The sequence below is a fragment of the Tiliqua scincoides genome, chromosome 1 (genome assembly GCF_035046505.1).
Source record: "Tiliqua scincoides isolate rTilSci1 chromosome 1, rTilSci1.hap2, whole genome shotgun sequence".
Lineage (NCBI taxonomy): Eukaryota > Metazoa > Chordata > Lepidosauria > Squamata > Scincidae > Tiliqua > Tiliqua scincoides.
In genome coordinates, this window is record NC_089821.1 from 263461160 (window position 1) to 263483729 (window position 22570).

Below are 22570 nucleotides of genomic sequence, written 5' to 3' on the forward strand. Positions count from 1 at the left end.
CTGAGAAGATCAAGGTTCAATTCCCACTTAGACGTGATGCTTGCTGGTCAACCTTGGATCAACTGTTCTCGGCTTAATAGCTTACAGGGTTGTGGAATAAATGCTACTATAAGAATTCACATACGTTGCCTTGGAGGAAGGGTGGAATATAAATGTAATAAATAAAGTAGAAACAATATGGGTTAATTGTAATTTTTTTATTGGAAAACAAATATACAACTTGGAATGGATTTGAGGCAAGTTGTGCCATAAGCAGATTCTTTTGAAAATAAGTGGCTGAACAAAAGTTTTAAAAGCATAGTAACCATAGAAGAAAATGTCTTCTGGTACAAGACCAGTAGTACAAAAGAATAGTGTACGAGTACCTGGATAATACACCCGTTTTGCAATAGTGCAAACTTTTTTAAGTTCCATATTGTTGACTGTCCATAGTCCACACAGAGTTAAGACTACATTTCAACAACATGCTAAGTTTCCTAAAAGAACTAATTTTAAACAGGCATAACCTAGATGTTCCCTCATGTAACCAACACCATCTAGCTTTAGAAGTGCTGAAGGGCTTAAATATCCAGAGTAAGCCACATGCAAACATTTGTTACTTTGATCATTTTCCCAAAATATCAGAATGACAGATAAAGGGGAAAACATGGAGGAATGAGTTCGTTACTATACATGCATATTCTCTTGACAGTAGGGGAAAACCTTTTACAGATAAGTTACAAACAGAGAAAAAAGGCAAATAAACAATTTGTACAAGAAATTTAACACATTCTGTACAGTGTCTTCACTTTGCTGTCATCATTTGTACAAACTCTGTAGGAGAAAGAAAAAATCAACTTTACTTGTAAGTCTTTGCAACATGCTCAGATGTCTACTACCTCATCTATTCTACAGAACTTCTGTAATACCTTAGCTATTTAGAAATATACAAAGGCTTCGCAGGCAAGCTCCTGGACAATATAGTTCTGATTTTGCCTTTTACTTCTAAAATTCACTTTTCAAATACAATATAAAGGTATCATAACTATCACATCTTGTTCATTATGGTGAGCACTCTCCAACATTAATATACGTTATATAGCATTAATATACAATGTTCAGTCGCATTCAGGAATTGCTATAAATCACCTACTTGAAGAAGCTATGAAGCCAACTACTAGCTATCCAAAGATCCAGACACAAAAGTAGTGTTGGGTATTTTGAGGCATTTCGACTGAGTTGGGTAGATCAGCCAGATATTGTAGACTAGAGGCCAGATCTGTTGAGTCTACAGTTATGTGAGAAGTAAGACTACATTGTTGCAGCATACCTGATGAGAATTACCATAACTTTTTCAATAAAATATGCTAGCCTGAAATGGACTGTACAGTTGGCCCTTGTCATCTGTGGATTCAAGCACCCAGATTTGACTCACCATGGGTGCTAACCCTGCATATGAAGGGCCTGAGAAAGCCTCCAAAAGGAAGAAAGGCACTTCCAGTTGTGTCCAAGAGGCCCACAGTGGGGCCCTGGAACAGATCTCCCATGGATACCAAGAGCCCACTGTTTATCACTTCAAGGACTCCCATCATCTTCACCATTGTCAATGGTAGAACAGAAAAAGTTGAAGCCAATTTGGGGTGCACGACTCATTTGAATTGGAAAGCAGCAGCATTTGAACATGTTGCACTTTAATATGCTGTATTTAATAAATCCAAAATGTCAAGATCAATTTGTGATGCTCTGAACAAACTGCTAGGATCTAAAGAGCCACAAGCAGCTTTTGGGGAAAGCTGCAAAGAAAAGAGTAAGCCTGCAAAGTATAGGTATATCTGGATACAAGATAGCTTTACATCCAAGCCAGTAGGTTCAGGCAGTTGTGTATGTTGCCCAGTTAAAGAATAGTGCAATTTACCTTCATAGTTTACTTGACCATCACCATCAATATCTGCTTCTCTAATCATCTCATCAACTTCTTCATCTGTTAACTTTTCTCCAAGGTTTGTCATCACATGACGAAGTTCTGCAGCACTAATATAACCATTTCCATCCTGGAAAACAAGTATGCTTACAAATTGCTTTGGTATGTTACAGCAAAATAATGTGTGACACACACACACACACAGCACACCAAAATCAAACACTTGAAGTTTTGGGCACACTGGTTCCCTCAATCTATTTCACCCTGCCTAGAGAAAGCATGCAAGACAGTGGAACCAGGGAAGTTATACTTCAGGTGGTGCAAAAGGAAGAGACAAAGACATAGGACACTACATTTCTTGTTGGTTTCGAACTATGCAAAATTTTACCTATGTATAAGTAGTATCTGGGAACGTGCTTAAAATTTCAAAAATGAGTCATTTCATGCAGCTGATAGCCAACAAGCAAGATGTTGCTTATATTTGCAGCTCTAGAAAGTTGTAAAGTCAAGTCAAACATGAGATCATGGGCAATACTCAACGTGGAAAAATGAAATCAAAACCGAGACAGAAACTCATTCTGTTATATGTAGAGGTAGGTAAAAATACTTATTTCAATATTTTCCAAAGTTAGAAGTACAGAAAGGTATGTTATGTGCTTTTATCTCAAGGGCAAAATTTTATAATTTGTAATTATAAATTATAATAGCTTTAAAATATGTGATATAGTGTCAGCAGATGCAGCCACATGCATATAGAGGTGTTAGAATATGTAGAGAAACAGATTTGCAGATTTTGGGTTTTTTTTACAAAAATGAGAAGAACAGAAAACAGTGTTGTGTGTCTATTTTGTTATCACGAAAAATCCACGTCTAGTTACAAGCTGTCATCCTACTTTAGACAGTTTTTAAATCCAGCTTTGGTTCTGCTCTTTCCTTCCATAGCATTTTGCAGAGTGCTTCCTTCCTGTCACCTTTTGCCATTCTGTACCCAAGAACCAATTCCTACATGAAGATTTGATTGTGGTGCCAATATCAAGTACAGTACATCAGATGAGTTTGGTGAAACCTGGGTCCTGGTCATGTATGTTTGATAAACTAGTGTGCTCTTCATAGTCCTTACCCAAGTATCTGATACCAGTAGTACAAAGGGGCAAGAAATAATTCGCCCTCAGATTCCTGGTGGTCTATACATCTTTAAAATGCCTATGGGGTGGGCAAGTTCTCATTTTTAGCATAAGCCACAAACTACCAAAACCAGCAGAGATTACCCCCCCCCCCCAAGCATAACACAAGTATTTTCACCTGTCTGTAGATAAATTTGGGAGCCAAACTACCTACAGGAGAGCACTTCAGACAACCAAGTAAGAGGGCTTCTTCTTGAACACAAGTCTAATATTCAGATGTGATACTTCAAATAAGGTCTCAAGCTTCAGTAAAGCTGAAATGATTCTTTGACCCCATCACTATACTTTTAATTGCTAGGTAATTACATCAACCATTAGGTAAATCCAATCCTACCCCTCACTATCTACTGCCATGCAGCTGTACTCAAAGCATGTGTAGTATGCAAAGGTGTGTGTGGGGCAGGCAATCAGACCAACAAGTAGTAAATGTTTTACTCACTTCCCAGTAGACCACCTGATCAGTCTCTTCAGACCCATGCCAGCTGTTTTGCTGACATAAATCTAAGAATTCAGTTCTGGGCTAGGAAAGGGGAAAGGATCTGGTGCATACTAGCACTGCCAGGATCCAACCCCCTACCCTGCTTTATCCCTCAAACTGCCACCATTACCTTATCTGCTCTGGTGCAGCCCAATTGGGACATTGGGGGGGGGGCATGGAGCCTCCAAATGTTTGTGCCAGCAGCTCCAGGGTACCTTTTGTGCCACTGTTAATTGGATTTATAGATCAGGAGTTCCACTGCCATTAGTGGGAGATAGATTGGGTCACTAATTTAGTTCAAACTAGCAGACTAATTTCTGAATGTAGACTAATTTCTGAATTTCTAATTTCTGTTTCTAATTTCTTTTTTACTATAAGCATCTACAATGTACATATTATTGAATACCTTATCGAATACACGGAATGCTTCTCTAATTTCCTCTTCACTGTCAGTATCCTTCATTTTTCTTGCCATCATTGTCAAAAATTCTGGAAAGTCAATTGTTCCATTGCCTGTAAAGTAATTTTGGTTATTAATGGAAATCCCAGAAATGCTGAATTTTAGTTACTAAGCTGCTTTAAATAAAAAGCTTACCATCAGCATCTACTTCATTGATCATGTCCTGCAATTCAGCTTCTGTTGGATTTTGCCCAAGTGATCTCATCACTGTTCCCAGTTCTTTTGTTGTTATAGTACCATCTCCATCCTTGTCAAATAGTGAAAAAGCTTCCTTAAATTCTATGAAGAGAAAGGTCAAACAGATCAAATGCCTGAACAATTTACTCTGGTCTATACAACACTGTTTTCATTTAAGCTCATGAGCAACTGAGACAGGATTGTGAAGTACCATGCACAATATGAACAAGTACACCTAAAACTGAAATAATTATATTTCATTAGAATCTGGTGAACCTAGTTCTCTGAACACAGTTCTATATAAGTGATAGGGTTTTATCTTAAGCCAAATTTTCAAGGCCAGAAGAGGCTTTTTAAACAGTGGATTATTTTAGAGCTGCAGAGTTGGCAATGGCAGGGAAGTTCCCTTTCATGAATTTGTTTACCTGCATTCAGACTATAACACAACTATGTCTTCTGGCAAACCCAATTTAAAGTCAATGTCACTATTTAGCCTCACCTTCTCATTTAATTATGTGCAAGAAATTACAAGGTCTTAGCAAGATCATAACAGCTCCACTTGATAGACAGATCTAGCCTAGCATCCCATTTTCAAATGTAATCACTCAGATGTCACTGGAAAGTCTACAAGCAAGACATGAAACCACTAGCCATGTCTTGCACAACTCCCAGGCATCTGATATCCAGAGGTATACTGCCCTCAGCCACAAAGGTTCTATTCAGCTATCATGTCCAATTGGCATTTACAGATCCAACCCCATGAATTGTCCAACTTTTCTCATCTAAGCCAGTGACAGTCATCATTTTCCATAAGTTATACACTAAAAGAAACCATGCATCCTTCTATCCGTAAACTGCTACCAATTTCATTGGGTGATTCCCATTGTTAGTATAAAGAGCTTGAGAAAAGTCTCCATACATTATATACCATTCACAAACTTGTACTCCTCAAGTTATTTTTAAAATCAATACTTTATCTCTAGAAGCTAGGTGCTTCTACCCCTTGATCACATTTGATGGCTTTTTCCATACTTTCCCTAGCATTACATGGTGTTAATACTGGGAAATGGGCTGTAGCAGTGATAGAAAACCTGCTTTGCATACAGAATACATCAGGTTCAATCTCTGGGATATCTACATAGGGAACTGAAAGTTCCATGTCCCAAAAATCCTGGGAAACCTCCTACTAATCAGTCTAAATCAGAGGCATTCCTGGGGGAGGGGGGCAAATGCCCAAGGGCACCATGCTTCTAAGGGGTAGTTCCACTTTCCTCACCTCTGCCTCCATCTGGCGGTCTTTAGGGAGCCAGGGAGGCTGTGCATGGCTTACTTGGTTCTCTGAAGGACTTCTGAGATCTCTGGAAGGCATTAAACCAGAAGTGTGGTTTAAAGGCCCTGTGGAGGTAGGGAAGACAGCACCCTGCAGTCCTGCACAGGGGCCAGGATCACCAGTGGTATAAATCTTTTACAGGTCACAGTAAGTTTGTAAACTTATCCTGAATAACTTTGTCATCTTCATACTGGCTACTTCAATGATTAGCCCTGACTCAACAACATTTATGAATCTGAACAGTGTCAATCCCAATACAAATAGTTGAGCTCAACTGCTTACTTCCCTATACTATGAAAACTACAACAAATTCTTGCTTTAAGATGGACTGTACTCTCCGTGGCAAAAGTTGGCTCACTATACAATAGATCACTGTTTCTCAAACTGTGGGTTGGGATCCACTAGGTGGGTCGCAAGCCAATTGTAAGTGGGCGTCATTTCAATATTTTATTTTTAGTATTAGACTTGATGCCGCCGTGGTATATGACTGCATTTGAGGCAATCTGTTCTTTTAACAGGCTACAATGTATATGCTTTTAACTATGACAGTCAATGGAGCTTACTCCTAAATAAGTGTGGATCGGATTGCAGCCTAGGACTGTTAAAAAATCTTTCCTGCTTGATGTCGGTTCCAGCCAGGACATCACTTCCAGATTGTCATTCTTAAAAGTGGGTCCTGAGTTAAAAAGTTTGAGAACCACTTCAATAGGTTATCCACTGTAGAATGTGTTTGCTGCCCACAGAACCTCATGGGTGATAAGCAAATCAGTGACTGAAAGCATAAGTAGTAGCTTAGCCAACAGCAGTTAACATCATGACTGTGTGTTTGAGGGAAGGAGCGACAAAGGCAATGTAGGTGTAAGGCTTTAGCACTCATCTCCTAGCAGTGTGTTTAACACCACAATGGCCCCTAACAGCACAATAGGCACTTTTAAAATCGCGTTTTAGAGAGGGAAATAACTTGGCTGTGAGGCAGAAGTTGAAGTCTTGGAATGAATTACCAAAAACAATTATAGGTCTGCATTCATATTACAATACAAAGTTGTCTCTGGAACAGATTACCATTATAAAGTAGGGATCCACTGTATGCATACTCCACTCCCTGCTATTTATTCACTTACCAAGCTATAATTTCATGAGTACGAAATTTACTCAAGACCCTCAGGACTGGTAGTGTTTTAAAATCCAAATAACGCCTATCCCACCTATGCCTGCTGAGAGAGGTCTTTTAATACATTGAATCAAGATTCTACTTTGCAGCAGTGAATTTGTCTTCAAATGTATGTTCCTTGCCTTCCATTTCTGCTTTAATTTACCCAAGACACAAATTGAACACATTTGATTTCTAAAAGCATAATGCTGATGTCTAAATTGTTTAAAACTTCAGCTGTTTTCATATATGAATCCTTGTAAATACCTTGCATTAACGCAATTAGCTCCAAAACTGCCTCGACCCCCTTAAACACAGCTCCTTAGAATCTTTTGGTGAAGGTAGTATAAACCTCTTCTGCACACATCCTCCACAGTGAGAACTGATGCAGGAATTTGTTAACAACCTCCATGGCCACCTTCAGTAGTTTTCACATCTTTAGCACTGAACCTTTAAATCACCTTCCTAGGCAATTTCCAAACCAATGGGTTCAAAGGAAACCTCCTATACCCCACCTCTACAACAGGTCCTTGCAGCTTCAGAAATCTAAGGTGGTGAGAGGACCCTTCAGAATGAGTTGAATATTAATCAAAATCAAACAGACAACCATGTCTCCAATTGAGCAATTTTTATCCCCCCTGTAGTTCACATTTTTCAATTTGCCCCTCAAATTCTTGATCTGAATTTGCATTTCTTCTGAGCTTTAAGTCATCTTTATTTGAGAAAACTTTTTTAAAAATTCCTCTTTACTTATGTCTTTACATGCTACTTATTCTTGGAGTTGGTTTACAAAAGGTACAGGCATATTATCCTGTTATAGTGGTTTTAAACAGGCTCACAGCTTCCCAAGTGAATTAGACTGAATTCCTTGAGAAATGTCCTCTTTTTAACTACTCACACAGGTTGAATGCAAAAATGTGATAGGGTCACTGTAACCCATGTAATTCAGCAACATTCTTATTCTAACAAGATCCAAGTCACAGCTTATTGTTGATTTAATAGCTAATAGTTCTAAAGCAAAGTTTATCTAGAAATTACCTGTTATGCGCCATTTGTACAGTTACCCTGCCAGTAGGCCTGGTTCAGTCATAAGAAGCTAGGACTGACTCTAGGCATTGCACAATATTCCTTAGCCATGGGCATGAGCACTCTTCTCTCCCTGCCACTGCACAAGGAGAAGGATTCTACTTCCAGATTTAACACGAATCAGAATCAGACATAACTAGTTGATCATGGCTTATTCAAGCAAGAATTTCCAAATAAATCATGACCTGAATTATGTTTAGAATAAGTAAAATTAGTAAGTTACAACATGGACCAATCCTATTTTTGTATAGAATTCTACAAGGAAGGCAGAGAATACATGCCCAAGACTAAGAGACATCATGAAAAGTCAGGATTCAACCCTGGCTTCATACAATATCTGAACCAGGTCACAAATGTCACCTTGTTACTATAACGTTTTGGCTGCCTGCCCAATTCTCTTCATTTCAAGATTAGGAGAATTCTGGTTACGAAAACAGCAATATGGTCCTAATAGGATTTCCCTCCTCCCAGCTTGTTATTTGTTGATCTGGCAACTATGTTCTGCCTAAAGCTTCTATTACTGTGGTATACAGGCAGTGTCTCTTTATTCATAAAATTTCTGTTCGTAAATCTGGCTCAACGCAGGTCCCCAGGACCTGCGTGAAGTCAAACTTGGCCCCACCTGAGCCCTCTGGAGGCTGTGCGCAGCCTCCACAAACCTCAGAAAGGTCTCCGGAGGTTCTAGAAGGGCAGCTCCGGTTTTGGGGTGAAAACTGGAAGTGCGATTCTAGGACCTTCGGAGGCCTTTTTGAGGCCGCGCACAGCCTCCACAGGCCACAGAACAGCTCTGTATGCATTCAGAGCTGGGTGGACCCTTAATTTTGCATGACTTCATTTCATGCAAAATTTGCTATTCATGTGAATACTACCTATTTTCTGCAATTTTATAAGGTTTATGCATCACCATATGCCCCTAGAAGAGGCTACCAAATAGTAAAAGACCCGAAGACTGTTTTATATTCAGGGACAACTCTCTCACCAGACACCATCCAACCACACACATCTCCTTTTCAAATAGATATTATTTTACCTTACCTATAGTAGCTTCTGGGTAAAACTACTTATTATATCCTTCTAATTGGTCATGTTTTTCACTTAAATTGGATCTTCGTCTCTGAATGCTCATCATTCATCAGCCCCATGTCAATTCTGAGAGCACAGCACATCTGCAGCAGTATCTTTGACCTCCCAGCGTGGAGGGAGCCAGCATCAACTTAAAGCTACTCTTAAGCATCAGCAACCTAGTTTTATGTTTGCTAACTTTCAAAGTTTCAATTTCATATAACTTGGCAGTATGTTATACTGCAGCACTTTTCAAACTCTCTTGGAGAGTTTGAGCCGCTCTAAGATTTTGTGGGGGCGGGGGGAGGCAGCGGGGCAGGGGAGACAGCAGCACAATCCCCAGGACTGCGCAGCTCAGGGGGGCTGCAGGGAGCTCTGCGCAACCTTCTGCAGGGCTTCAGAAGTGCAAGTGGAGCGACTGCGCCCCACTTCCTCTTTAGTGGAAGCAGGGCGCGATTGCTCCACTTTCGCTTTCAAAGCTGCGGGGAGACCTGTAGAAGGTCACGCAGGGCTCCCCACACCCCCAGGAGGCTGCAGGAGGCTCAGGTACATACAGCCAAGCCCCTGCAGCCCCCGAGCGGTGCGATCCTGGGGATCACGCCGCTGCCTCCTCCCTGCCTCCAGGTTGCCCCGGCCCCTTAAGGTGAAAGGCTGGGGCATCATGATGCCCCAGTTTGAAAAGCCCTGAAATACTGACTGAAACAGACTTATTGAAATCTATTCTCAAAGTGATGCAATGGAACAGCTTCTGCCTTGGACTAAAAGAGCAACATCCACGAATTAAACACTGATAGGGCCAAAGAGATTTTTGACCAAGATGTTATTGATTAATCATGCATTTGCATTTTCATTAAGGAATTTCCTTTTCTATTAACCAGAAAGCACCAAAGATACTCATAAGGTTAATTTATAAACAGAATTAAGGAGACAATGTTTTTCTGGATTGCACCATTTCAGTATGAAGTTGCTAGGAGTGAATGCTCCACTGCACAAAGTTATATAAATAGTATATAAAGGAAGAGACTAGTTTGAACACCTCTCCAACATTTCTACATTATTGGAATCCCCACAGGTGAGCATTCAATATGCACCAACCACACACTAAGGGGCCAAGTTCCAGAAAAGGTTTCAATTGCTCAATGTATTAACTGTTTCGGTTTAGGATTTGAGAATGGTAGATACTGTATGTACAATTCATACTTGAGATTCAAATATTACCTATGCCATGAAGACAACCTTGGCAAGTCACTTAACTCTGCTCTCACCACCACCAACATGGGGGATTACTACCAACTAACTTTATAAGCAGGTTGCAAAGTGTACACACACATCCATCTTCACGTCTTTGATACTTAAATTCTAACCCTAGTATGCACTAAGCTCTCTTCCTTTTTTATCATATACTTGCTTTCTATATGTATAGAAGTTCTTGCGCCATGAGGACTATATGCAACCACTAGTTTTAGAAGCAGCCTCTGAATGCCAGATGCAAGGAAGTGACAAAAAGATGCAGGCAGCGAGACTAAATGGGCCCTTGGTCTGACCCTGCAGAGCTCTTCTTATGTTCATTGACATTCTTCTGTGTCATGTTTGCACCTTAACACACTTTCCTCTAAATAAGAACTTTCCTCACAAGCACCCATTTTAGAGTAAGCCAATTCAGTACTGCTTCCCTGTATCTTCCACAATCAAGTGAGATGTCATGGTGGTAAGCATGACAAATTCAGGTAGCCAAGGTGACAACTTTGTTCCTGGTGCTGAAAAAATGACTACAAAGCTGCAGCTGAAGGGAGCTTTTGCTATAGAGCAGGATGACTACCGAACTGTTGGAAGAAACAGCAGCAACAAGAACTAGCCAGGTTGAGGACAACATAAGGAACCATAAGTTGCCAGGGACAAGGGACTTGCTTAGATCCTTTTGCCATCATATTTAAAGTTTGTCAAGTTTTCTGCCACCACTGGGATTGAAATGTAATTTTTAATTTTTGTTAATATGTAAAACCTATTTATATAATTAGTGGCAATAGACTATAGTTTGCATGACAGTTATTAGGCTTTACTGTTCAGCAGTTATTAGTTGCACTGCTATCACTAAAGCTTTTGTTCAATGGAAACTGTATCAAGCTACTATTTATTCTGACAAGAGTTCCAATACCAAATATGTACATAGTAACTGGAGGCTGCAACACAACCACTGAACCTAAGATACACTAGAAATATAACTTTGTCCTAGGTAGATGCATTACTATGACATAAATAAGTCATGAGTGATATACCTGAATTTCAGTCAATTTAACAAACTGCTTCCCATAAGATAAGCTACACAAGTAAAAGTGTTCATGCACACAAAAGTACACAAAAGTCTTAGTGTAATGAAACCCCCCAGTATTTGCAGATCCCATACCTGAAATGCTCGAACCCACCCCAGTCACACCTAGGATTCATCTTTCTCTATTTGCAAATGGTTTACAAAAGGCAGCTTTTTCTTCCGTTTGATTTGGAATACCTCAGAAAAGGGAGGACTTAGACTCAAGGCTGCTAGAGGAGGCAACAGTGAGAACACTAACAAGAAGCAGAGTCTAGCATTCTTGCTGCCACCTTCCTCTGCTGTCCACTGTTAGTGTTCATTGTTGCCTCCTGCAGCACTCCTTTAGCAGCTATGAGTCTAGCTTTCTTACTGTCTGCTTCCTGTTCCAAAGCAAAAGAAAAATCTTCCTTTTACAAAGCATTTGCAACCAAATAGGCAAGTCATGAGCATGACAGGGAAATATGGACAGGGTTCACTGCTATCTGTGATTTTGGGTATCTGTGGTAGCAGCAGGAAACTGCTGTTGGCATCCTTTAGTCTCGGAAGACTATGGTATCGCGCTCTGAATGGTGGCTCTGGAACAGTGTCCTCTCCAGTACGCGAAGCCTGGGAAAAGTAGGTATGGAGGATAGGCTGTTACCCATGCAGCAAATCCCCCCTCTCCACGTCACTGAAATGGTCCAATGGAAAGGCAAAAGCCAATACGGTTGGTTCCAGCGGCGTCGCAGGAGTTGCCAGAACGTGACTGTGTTCAGCCATGAACTGCCTCAGGGACTCCAGCTCCTGATTTTGCCTCGAGGTTGACTCCTGAAGCCTTTTCCTTAACTGGATGTAGCCACAAGGCAGTGGAGGTTTGGGATCAGAGTTTTCCTTCTCCCAGATGAGCTGCCTTCCCAGGCTGACGAGCCCCATCTACCCGGAAACTATCAGGAAACTATCCCCCATACATATGGGGAAGCACCTATACTATGACATAGCTTTGAAAATAAGACTAGCCAGTAGTTAAAGCCACCAAGTATGACCCAACAATGCTACAAGTACTAGAATTCCCAGTTGCAGTTTTTGTGGCACAGCACAGTTGCTTTTATGAAGACAGTCATTATACCCTCAAAAAGTTTAAGTTGACTCACCAGCAATCTGCTCCTCTGTCAGTTGATCAGCCTAAAAAGAGAGAATGAAATTAGTGCCTTGAAAAATGACAAGCCGCTTACAGATTTGTTTAGTATCCCTTTATTTTTAGAGCACTTTCCATAACTGCATATAAACCAAAGCCCTGTCCTCAAGCTTATGCTTTAAAGTAGTGATTTTCAACCTTTTTCATATCACAGCACACTGGCAAGACACTGTGCTGTCAGCGGGGGGCTCATATCTCCCAATGGCCCTAGTAATAAATGACCGTCTTCCAAATTCCCACAACACATTTGGGGATCATTCACAGCACACCAGAGTGCCACAGCATAGTGATTGAAAATGGCTTCTCTAAAGGACTAGACACTCAAAGAGTTTAAGAGAAAGTAGAAGTAGGCAGAAGACCAGTTAAAGTAATTTTGAATCAGTATTTAAACCCTTCTGATACTCGGATGATCTTTCTGAGATATCTTCCTCACAAGTGATGTAAACAACCGCCCTTGGTCCTCTGGCGAACAAATCTAGAGCTTCTTCCCAAGCAACTGTTCCAGAACTGTTTCTAGGATAGAGGCAGAAATGCACTCCTTGTAGTTGGAGAATACTGACTGGGGAGAATACTGAAAGGGTTGTTTAGGAAATCAGATATTGTTATTTGTTCATTTCACAGTTCTGTAAGTAACATTTTCTTGGATGTCACTCAGCCAGAAAACTAAAGCCAATGTTTGCAACAAGAATTAAGTCGGAGTTAACCTAAACTTAAATTACAGTTTAGTGTTTCCCAAACTGTGCGTCGCAACCTGATTGTTGGTGGGTTGTGAAACTGACAAGCTGATAGCTGAAAAGGAAAGTGTATTGAGCTCTATGTAAAGAGAGACAGGCTTGCCCCTTATGTGCAAAAGCTCCGTTCTGGAACACCCCCCCCCCCCGATAGCTGAAACTGCGAATACAGGTGAATGTCCGTCCCTGTGGTCCTGGGGGCTGCCCCCTAGAGGCAAGGGGAGCAGAGCTCCCATTGTCTCCAGATGGGTTGCACATGCTGGGGGGCCGGGTCTGATCCATAGGTAAGTGAATTTACTCATTACATCTGCAGATTTTACTCATGAGTAGGCAAAAGAGTCTCAGTCCACACTGAAGTCCAGCAAAGAACACAATGCCACCAGAATGGTCCCAATCTGATGAATACAGGCCCCACTGAAGTCTCCCCTTCTAAGATGATCAGGAAAATGTATTGAACCCTATCCTATGCAAAGCAAAACTAAGTCACACGTTCGTGTTTACTCATTGGGTAGGCAAACGTGCCTTGTTTCCTACTGAAGGCCAGGCAAAGTGGAACACAAGACCACCAGAATGGTCCCAATCAGATGAACATGGAGCTCAAATGCTCCAGAGTAAAAGTAAAAACCTCCACACCAAAGTAAAAAACAATTAAAATAGAGGCTTGAGCAGCTGGTGAAACCTCACTACCAAAAAGCACTGCTTAAAATTCTTTACATGCAGTTCTTTTAACTGCTTACTTGCATTTGATTTTGTCTGGTAGAAAAAGCTGTGTGCAAAATTCATTAAACCTATACTAAAGACATATAGTTTGAAAAGAAATCAATTCTTTAAAATAACCATGACTACTTGGTTGTACTAAGAGTCCAATTAAGGGTAGCTTTGTAGTAGAGGAACAAGAGTAAGTTAAAACTGCAGAATATGCTAGATTTAAGCGCACTTAGGGGATTCTAGTGCTCAGTGCTTTCAGGATGCCAATGTAAGCCAGTGCACACCCACAGAAAGTGACAGCAGCGCTTAAAGACATCTTCGCTGCTTCCTGCTTCATTACAAGTAAAAGCAAAATTGGCAACTTTAGATGTTTATAAGAGGAACCTTAGTGTTGGAAGTTGCAGCAACTGTGTGTGTGTGTGTGTGTGTGTACACACACAAAGCTTGAAGACACATTTGAACTACAAAACAGGGATGCAAGCAGAGCTTTAAGCAGCCTACCAGTAACAATATTCTGCATTAGTTAACTGACAAAGTCAGACTGTAGGTTTTACAATTTAACCACTATCAGTGTCTTCTAGATTGTCTTAGATTTTCAAGTTATATTTTTAAATATTCTTCAGTTTTTTGATATCACTAGATTAGCCAGTGTACCAGCTTAAACCAAGCACCCCATTAAACTAATACAAAGAATTCTGAACTTCATGCATACAATCACTTCATATATTGAACACAGTGGAACTTTTTTCCAAGTAAACACGTATAGGATTGTTTGTTACACTTGTGGAACTAGTCGGTAAGCCTCAACTGCTATCTTAGTCTATGCTTCTAATCCTCAGTATGCTTCAAACAAAAGGATCAATCAATTGAAAGTAAAATACAAAAGGCTTATATGACAGTTCAACAGCTATGAAGTTTCTGACCTATCAAGCACAATACAACACACCAGCCACTTATCAAGCCTTTAGTGAACTGACAGCTGGTAGACTGTATCTGACTTGCAAAATTACAACCAAAGCAGAACTGTCTCGGAACCCTGGTTTACCAGTGGAAGAACCAGTTCAGAACACTGGTTTACCAATTTCCTGGTTTACCAGGTGAAACACAATCCACTACTAGGATCTACCACCTGATAAGGTGAGTTACAGCAGCTCTGCTACTTTACATGGAGACCTCAATCATGGCTACAGGCCAAAGACAAGTCAAGAGTGTATGAAGAGACAGACTTGGAGCTTATCTTGCTCTATGCTCTTCACAGTTGTTTGGAGTTGATGAGCTGGACAACAAACCCTCCTGCAAACACTGTCTATAGGCAGAACAGAAGGTGCTTTCATTTAAAAAAAGTAAAATTTTCGCTGTAACTGTTAAGAGAAATGGGGAAGAAAAAATAGGGTGGAGTTGAAAACCCGCAACCATGAGTTTGAGAAGAGGAAATATGACAAAACATTAACTACACTTTATATAAACAGGAAAAAAATTGGCAATTCAGAGAGTGACATGAGTATGAATGGTGTAAGAACTATTCCCAGCATTGGTCACCATACACATTATGAAAAGTGGAGAAGGCTTGGCTGACTGCAAGGACATACTACAGGGCAGGGATCTCCCCAGTGATGGGGAAACATGCAGGCTATTCCTTCTCCTTGAGAAACTGAATCCAGCAAGAGCAGCTGTTGTGTGGAACTAAGAGTACGACAATAAACCTAAGTTAAACAAGTTTCTATACCCCCCTCCATTCCTTCTCACCAAGTCTTTCACCATTCTCAATTCTTTACTTACACAATCTTGATTACATGCACTGATACTTGGAAACAGGAAAAGTATTTTACTCTGAACAAATGGACATGGGGTGGGAGAGAGAAGCAGTTCTCAATGTGGTTCTCCTACGGGGCCAACAGTAAATCTGAGTCATCTCAAACTTAACTGCCAGGTATATGATGAATTTGTCATAATCCTCACATCTCATTCTCCATGCCAATTTCAGCAGTATAAATATTGACAGTTACTATAGTTTTCATTGATGTGTACGGTAAACAGCAGACTAATAAGTCAACTTTTCTATGCACAAGAAAGCAACTGTAATGTTACAAACAGTGGCAAAACTTAGCAACTCTGATGCGTTCAAAGTGATGCAAGTTGCTAACCTGCGTCTGCCTCCAACTTAGAGCACCCCATGTCCATCTGATTACCTTTGCCTCGAAACACAAGGTATGACTTGAATATTGCCACTGTTCTGGGAGAAAACAAAGTTGTATTTTATTCTTTAACCCCACGTCTTGTTTAATCAAGCTTTAATTGGGCAGTTAATCTACTACCAAAAGCTTGTAATTGCCTTCCGTAAGGGTAAGTCTTGCCTCACAAACCTTTCAGAATTCTTTGAAAAGCTCAACAGGCATGTGGATGCAGGAGAACCTGTGGACATTATATATCTGGACTTTCAGAAGGCATTCGACACGGTTCCTCACCAAAGGCTACTGAAAAAACTCCTGTCAGGGAATTAGAGGGCCAGGTTCTCTCCTGGATTGAGACCTGGTTGAAGACCAGGAAACAGGGAGTGGGTGTCAATGGTCAATTTTCACAATGGAGAGAAGTGAAAAGTGGTGTGCCCCAAGGATCTGTCCTGGGACTAGTGCTCTTCAACCTCTTCATAAATGACCTGGAGACAGGGGTGAGCGGTGAGGTGGCTAAGTTTGCAGACACCAAACTTTTCTGAGTGGTGAAGACCAGAAGTGATTGTGAGGAGCCCCAGAAGGATCTCTCCAGACTGGCAGAATGGGCAGCAAAATGGCAGATGCATTTCAATGTCAGTAAGTGTAAAGTCATGCACACTGGGCCAAAAAAATCAAAACACATATAGGCTAATGGGTTCTGAGCTGTCTGTGACAGATCAGGAGAGAGATCTTGGGGTGGTTGTGGACAGGTTGATGAAAGTGTCGACCCAATGTGCAGTGGCAGTGAAGAAGGCCAATTCTATGCTTGGGATCATTAGAAAAGGTATTGAGAACAAAACAGCTAATATTATAATGCCACTGTACAAATCGATGGTAAGGCCACACCTGGAGTATTGCGTCCAGTTCTGGTCGCCACATCTCAAAAAAGACATAGTGGAAATGGAAAAGGTGCAAAAGAGAGTGACTAAGATGATGACTGGGCTGGGGCACCTTCCTTATGAGGAAAGGCTACGGCGTTTGGGCCTCTTTGGCCTAGAAAAGAGACGCCTGAGGAGGAATATGATTGAGACATACAAAATTATGCATGGGAAGGATAAAGTGGATAGAGAGATGCTCTTTACACTCTCACATAACACCAGAACCAGGAGACATCCACTAAAATTGAGTGTTGGGAGAGTCAGGATAGACAAAAGAAAATATTTCTTTATTCAGCGTGTGGTTAGTCTGTGGAACTCCTTGCCGCAGGATGTTGTGATGGCATCTGGCCTGGATGCCTTTAAAAGGAAATTGGACAAGTTTCTGGAGGAAAAATCCATTACTGTTTACAAGCCATGATGTGTATGTGGAACCTCCTGATTTTAGAAATGGGCTATGTCAGATGCAAAGGGAGGGCACCAGGATGCAGGTCTCTTGTTATCAGGTGTGCTCCCTGGGGCTTTTGGTGGGGCCTATGGCCTGATCCAGTGGGGCTGTTCTTATGCCTTGGTATTGCGGAGAGGTGTTCTTTGTTCATCAGTCAAAGGTTATGCTGAGTGTTTTCATCAGAATGTTTTCATTTTCAAGTCCTATGCTGTTTCAAGACATTTTGCGTCTTTAAGAATTTTCTTTACTTACAAATATCACTTATTAGTACCATTGCACAAACAGTGCAGATGGGAAAGTATTTCCCCCCAACAACAGCTATAAAGGAGGCCACAGAGATGAGAATCAGAATAGTGCCATGAGCACTAAAAAAAGGTTGAGAACCCCTGAAATAGAGCACAGTAAGCTACTTCATTTCTTTATTTTTCCATCACTTGAGGTGAAAAAAGTGGTACAGGAGCAATTTTCTGGGACAAGCATTTAATGTCATGTTTTCAGAAGAGATTAAAATGTGATGAGGTTTTGAAATATTTTGTCCTACTCAGTTCAACAGGTTGTGGTTTCTTACTAGAACAAGATCTGTATTCTACACATGAATGCCATGTGTTTCAGGTGTGAGGCATGTTCAAATAAAGTCACCAAAAGAGAGGTCATCTTAAATAAATTTCCACTGCATGACTCAATTATACAGAAGCATTGTCTGAAATACCTGATCATGCAGCCTAAGCATACATTTGCAGCAAAGAAGAAGTATATCAGAGGAAAGTAAAACTAGTCTATAAGACATGATTGACGAAATACAGTTTTGAGAGATTTAAAAACTGATATAGCAAATTAGTATTAAACACACAATACAAAATGTGTACAATGTGAACATGGTACTGAAGCAGGTAAGGAGAAAAAGGATACCAGGATACCTAAGAAAATAAGCAAGACAACTTATCTAAATGAAGCATACAAGTGCATGCTTTAGGTCTTGATATTAAATGGGGGGTCTTAGGTTCAAAAGAATTGGATCACTGCAGCAGAAGACACATGCTTCCAAAAGAGTGTAACTGTAAGTAGAACTGTAGTAGAATAGTAAAACAATATTCTACTTGCTCAATAGCAGCAATATTTACCACAACAGTCTCAAATTCACAACATGGTGTAAAGGGACACTTCAGATACTGCTGCTAGAACTCCTAAACTCACTCCTGGACTTTTCCCATTGCACATCTGTCAGTAAACATCTTTATTTCCTGATGCTGGGTAAAACTAGTTGCCCTTGAGGGCAGGCTCAGCTGCATTGCTATCTGCAACAGCTGCTCTTCCAACCTATGAAGACTTCTAGCTCTCCTGGCAATACTGTAGTAACATGACTTCAAAGCAGCATAGATCCCAGTATCTCTCCAGAGTAGAAAGCAGTGGCTCCAATGTTCTCCTTCATCCAAAAAAAATTGCTGTGCAGAAGATGCAATTCAAGGGCTGCAGAGGTGGGAAAGAGTGCACTCAAGCAATTGTTGGAGGGAAGAACCATCATTTCAGTGAGAGGTCTCTTTACAGCAGCCATTTTCAACCACTGTGCTATGGCACACTGGTGTGCCACGGGAGTTTCAGGAAGGGTCACTTATTAGTAGGGCCACTGGGGGGTGTGAGGCCCCCACCAACAGCATGGTGTGCCTTGAAAGTTTTAGTACCTTGTCAGTATGCCGTGACACGAAAAAGACTGAAAATCACTGCTTTACAGAAATGTTGCAAACAAGCAAAATTCTCAACAGTAAGTGGTGTACACACACAGTAAGTTGTCTTTTGCTTCTGGCAAAGTTTTGCACTCAACCCTTGTGCCACAGCAATGCTACAACTGACAAGTAAGGGCTCCTGGAGGAAAGACAGGATGGATTTATTCTGCTTTAGAAAAAGTGACACGGATTAAAAGTTTCAATGCACACTTTTAAAAAACACTTTTATTAAACTCAGTATTACTAATACTCAATTGAACTATTTAAAAAATTGCCTAGTAAATTGACATATCTGGTTGGGAAAGTAGCCTTAATATTGTAAGCTAGCCCTAAAATATTTCTAGTACCTAGAAACGAAACCCTCCGTAGATCACAACTAGTTTAAATGTCTAGGTGCCAGTATTAAATTTTGAGAAGCTCATATGATCTGATGTCTGGGACTCACAGCCTCCAGCAGAGGTATTCGTATTCCAAGCACAACAAACAGTCAATCCTGCCTTAAAGAGCATTATGAAAAGTAGGCAACTGCTGGGTTAGCAAAATACAAAAACTTTAAAAAGTGTTGTGTTCTATTTGTATGGTTTACATGCACACGTCTGAACTGTGGATGTTAAGATGCGCAATGAGATAGCCACTACCATATCTGACATTCTAAAAAGGGCCTAATTTTTTTTTTTCAAAATCAAAAAAATATTTTGGGCTGGGTAAACAGCAAAGCACTTTTACAACATATTCAGGATGTATATGCAACACATGAAACAGCTTAAAGCAGATCACTTTAGGTAATGAATATGTATTCAGAAGCTGATCAATGGCAAACTACTACAGTATAAGATACTCTTAAGACCTCAAAAAGGTAGAAAGATATTCAGTAGTCTTGCTGTTGTGATTTACAAGAAAACTAGCAAAACTAAGCTTTGAAAGCAGCTATGAATTCCTAAGTTGGTCCTTCACTATGTGAATCTCTACTTTATGGCCACAAATACTGTAGTTCACATCCCTTAACGGATATACCTGCACATAACCTTCACATCCACAAACTAATCAACCTCCACTTGAGTAAAAAGGAATTAGCTGAGCTCCTCCAAGCAATTTAATAGGTAGAGGAAACTCATTATGAAAGCTGAAGATGAAATGACGATTGCCAAATTAAGAGATCTGCAATCATCTCCTCTAATACACAGCACAACCTCTTCAGGGTTTTGTAACAGAACCGAGATGAAAAGCATCAAGTGTCTTGTTCTTGCCTGGCTTCCTCAGCTCATCTTGAGGAAATCTCATTTCAAGCTGCTCTCTCCTAAACGTGGTAAGATTTTTACCCTTACACAAAACCTTAAGAGCAGGAAGCGTCTTGTTAGGCCAACAGGAGTCATCGGCAAGGAAGCTTTATGAAGAAAAAACTTTCGTTCATCCAGTTCAGGCAGAGCCCTCAGAAGGCCACTCGCGTCCTCCCACTCAGCGCCCTTACTGCAGACCACTACTTGGTAGAACCCAACGCCACCTGCGCCTCCACCCCAGAACTGAGGCGTCCCTCCCTGGCACGGCAAGCGACCGCGGCAGCCGCCTCGCCGCTACAACCCCCTCCTCGTTGACACAACCGAAGCGCCGTCTCAGGCTACGGCTTCACTCATCGGTCTTTTCCCGCCACTGCCGCCCCTTCACACCCCACCGGGGCTTCATCGGGCGAAACCGGGACAGCAGCTCCGCGTGCCTACCACAGCGCCGGGCGACTCCGCGTCTTCCAAAGGCGACCGCTGCACGCCAGCAAGGTGCCCGCGTGGGCTCGGCGGCTTCTCGTGCTGGGAGCTTTCGCGAGCCCCGGGGGAAAATCGGGCCTCCCCGCCTGATGTGGCAGCTGCAGGGGAAGGGGTGGCGGAGGCAGCCCGGTTGCCATCGTGACGCCGGCGCCTTCGCACCCCCACCCCGCACACGCCGCCCTGTGGGCGAGCGCCTCCCCCCAGTCCCCCGGGGGGAAGGGCCGTCGCCGCCTCCACTCGAACTTCGCCCCCCGCGCGCAGAGCAGCCTGGCGCCGAGAATAACGGCCGTGGGGCGTTCGAATTTTCGAATCCAGGCGTGGAACGTTGGCGGAGCGACCCAACGGAAGCGCGCGAGGCCTCCCTCCCCACAGCTGCTCGTTAGGCGTTGGCTCCCGCGCACCCCGCAGCCTCTCCCTGGGCGCGGCTGCCCCACCGACCCCCTCCCGTCCCCGTCCTCGGCTGACGAACCATGCTGGCTTGTGCCGGGCCCGGCGGCGGTTGTGGAGATGAAGGCGCAAAACGGGGAAAGCCTCAACGGCCACCGAAGGCGGGAGTGGCGCACCGTTGGTCTCCTCGTCTCCTGCTCACGTCCTCCCCGCTCGGTAGCCTGCCTCACACTAAGCGCAACGCGCCTCCCGACGGCGCCTCATAGGCCGGCTCACTCCCCTCAGAGATCCCTCCGCTGCCCCTCCCACCCGCCGGGGTGCTCGGCAAGGACCGGGCGCGCGGAAAAACGAGATCCGGCTCCCCACCCTCAGCTGCCATACCGACCGTCCCGCGGCTGAGGTGCGCCCGCCCCGCTGCACTCGTGGACTCCGACCTTCGGGCCTCCCCCGGGCCCTGCGAGGAAGAGCCTTTCAGGAAATGGAACGAAATAGGACGGAAACAGCGCCTCTGCCGTTTAATTGGAATACGAGGAACTTTTTTCTCTGCGCGGAAGGAGATTGAGGAAGGAAAACGTGTGAGTGATTGGACAGCCAACGGCCTCCGCTGATTGGCGGCCTCGTACCTGCAATGCGTCACTCGGGCATGCACAGTCTGCGCTCGGAGTGAGGCGCCCCCTGCTGGGGAGCCGCACTGTGGAAGTGGGACTCCAGGCGGGGGGGAGTGGGAGCCTCCCCAGCGCCCTGAGGGAAGAGAGCAGTAGTGGAGCCTGTGCGTTGCCTTCTCTCTGCATGTGGAAGGTTACAGACTGAGCTGTAGTTAGGGGTGATGAGAAGGAGGGGGGCAGGGAAGGGAAGTGCAGTGCACTGGGAAGAGGCAGGGGAGGCAGTGCCTCCCCAAGTGCTGTTGTGAGAGGCTTTTCACTGTTAATGTTGTTTCACTCTGATTGGCTAGTAGACCTCTCCCCTACTCTGATAGGCCAGGAGACCACCCCATTACTCTCACTTTGATTGGCCAGTAGACTTTCCCATTGTTTTACTCTGATTGGTCAGTAGACCTCCCTATTTCACTTTGATTGGCCAGAAGGCCTCCCCTTCTCTTTTTACCACACAGCTAGACTGAGGCAAGTTACTTGATCTTCAGGTGAACTCTCCCAGTTGCTGGGCAGAGAAGGGGGGCCAGGAGTGAGGAGGACCTGACTGAAAACTTGTAGTTTCAGAGGTGTGCAGAGGCTTGAGAGTGCAAAATTCTAGCATGTGGTGTGGTGTGCAAACTCAGCCTGTAAAAGCAGGGCTTGCAGAGCAGCCCAGGCTCTTAACAGCAGGAGTCCCGGCTCTGTTGTGTTGAGTCCTTGCTCAGCAAGGCCCTCCTGAAGGAGGCAAATATAGGCGGGGCTCTTTCTCTCTCCCTTAAGAACAGGGTCCTT

At 42.8% G+C, this 22570-nt stretch overlaps 1 protein-coding gene across 1 annotated transcript; it reads right to left on the reverse strand.

Annotated features, from left to right (window-relative positions):
* Positions 1-178: 178 nt before the first annotated feature.
* On the reverse strand, positions 179-21390 carry CALM2 (calmodulin 2). Its single transcript, XM_066624752.1, has 6 exons — positions 21229-21390; positions 12266-12296; positions 4158-4301; positions 3969-4075; positions 1895-2030; positions 179-813 (listed from the first exon to the last, which is right to left on the reverse strand). Exons 1-6 carry the CDS (start codon positions 21229-21231, stop codon positions 785-787), a joined length of 450 nt encoding a protein of 149 aa, XP_066480849.1. The 5' UTR covers positions 21232-21390; the 3' UTR covers positions 179-784.
* Positions 21391-22570: the final 1180 nt, after the last annotated feature.

Coding starts and splice junctions, on each gene's coding strand:
- CALM2 (XM_066624752.1), bottom strand. Junction 4,076..4,157: donor CAATGAAGTAGATGCTGATG/GTAAGCTTTTTA, acceptor ATTACTTTACAG/GCAATGGAACAATTGACTTT. Junction 2,031..3,968: donor CATTCCGTGTATTCGATAAG/GTATTCAATAAT, acceptor CTTGTTTTCCAG/GATGGAAATGGTTATATTAG.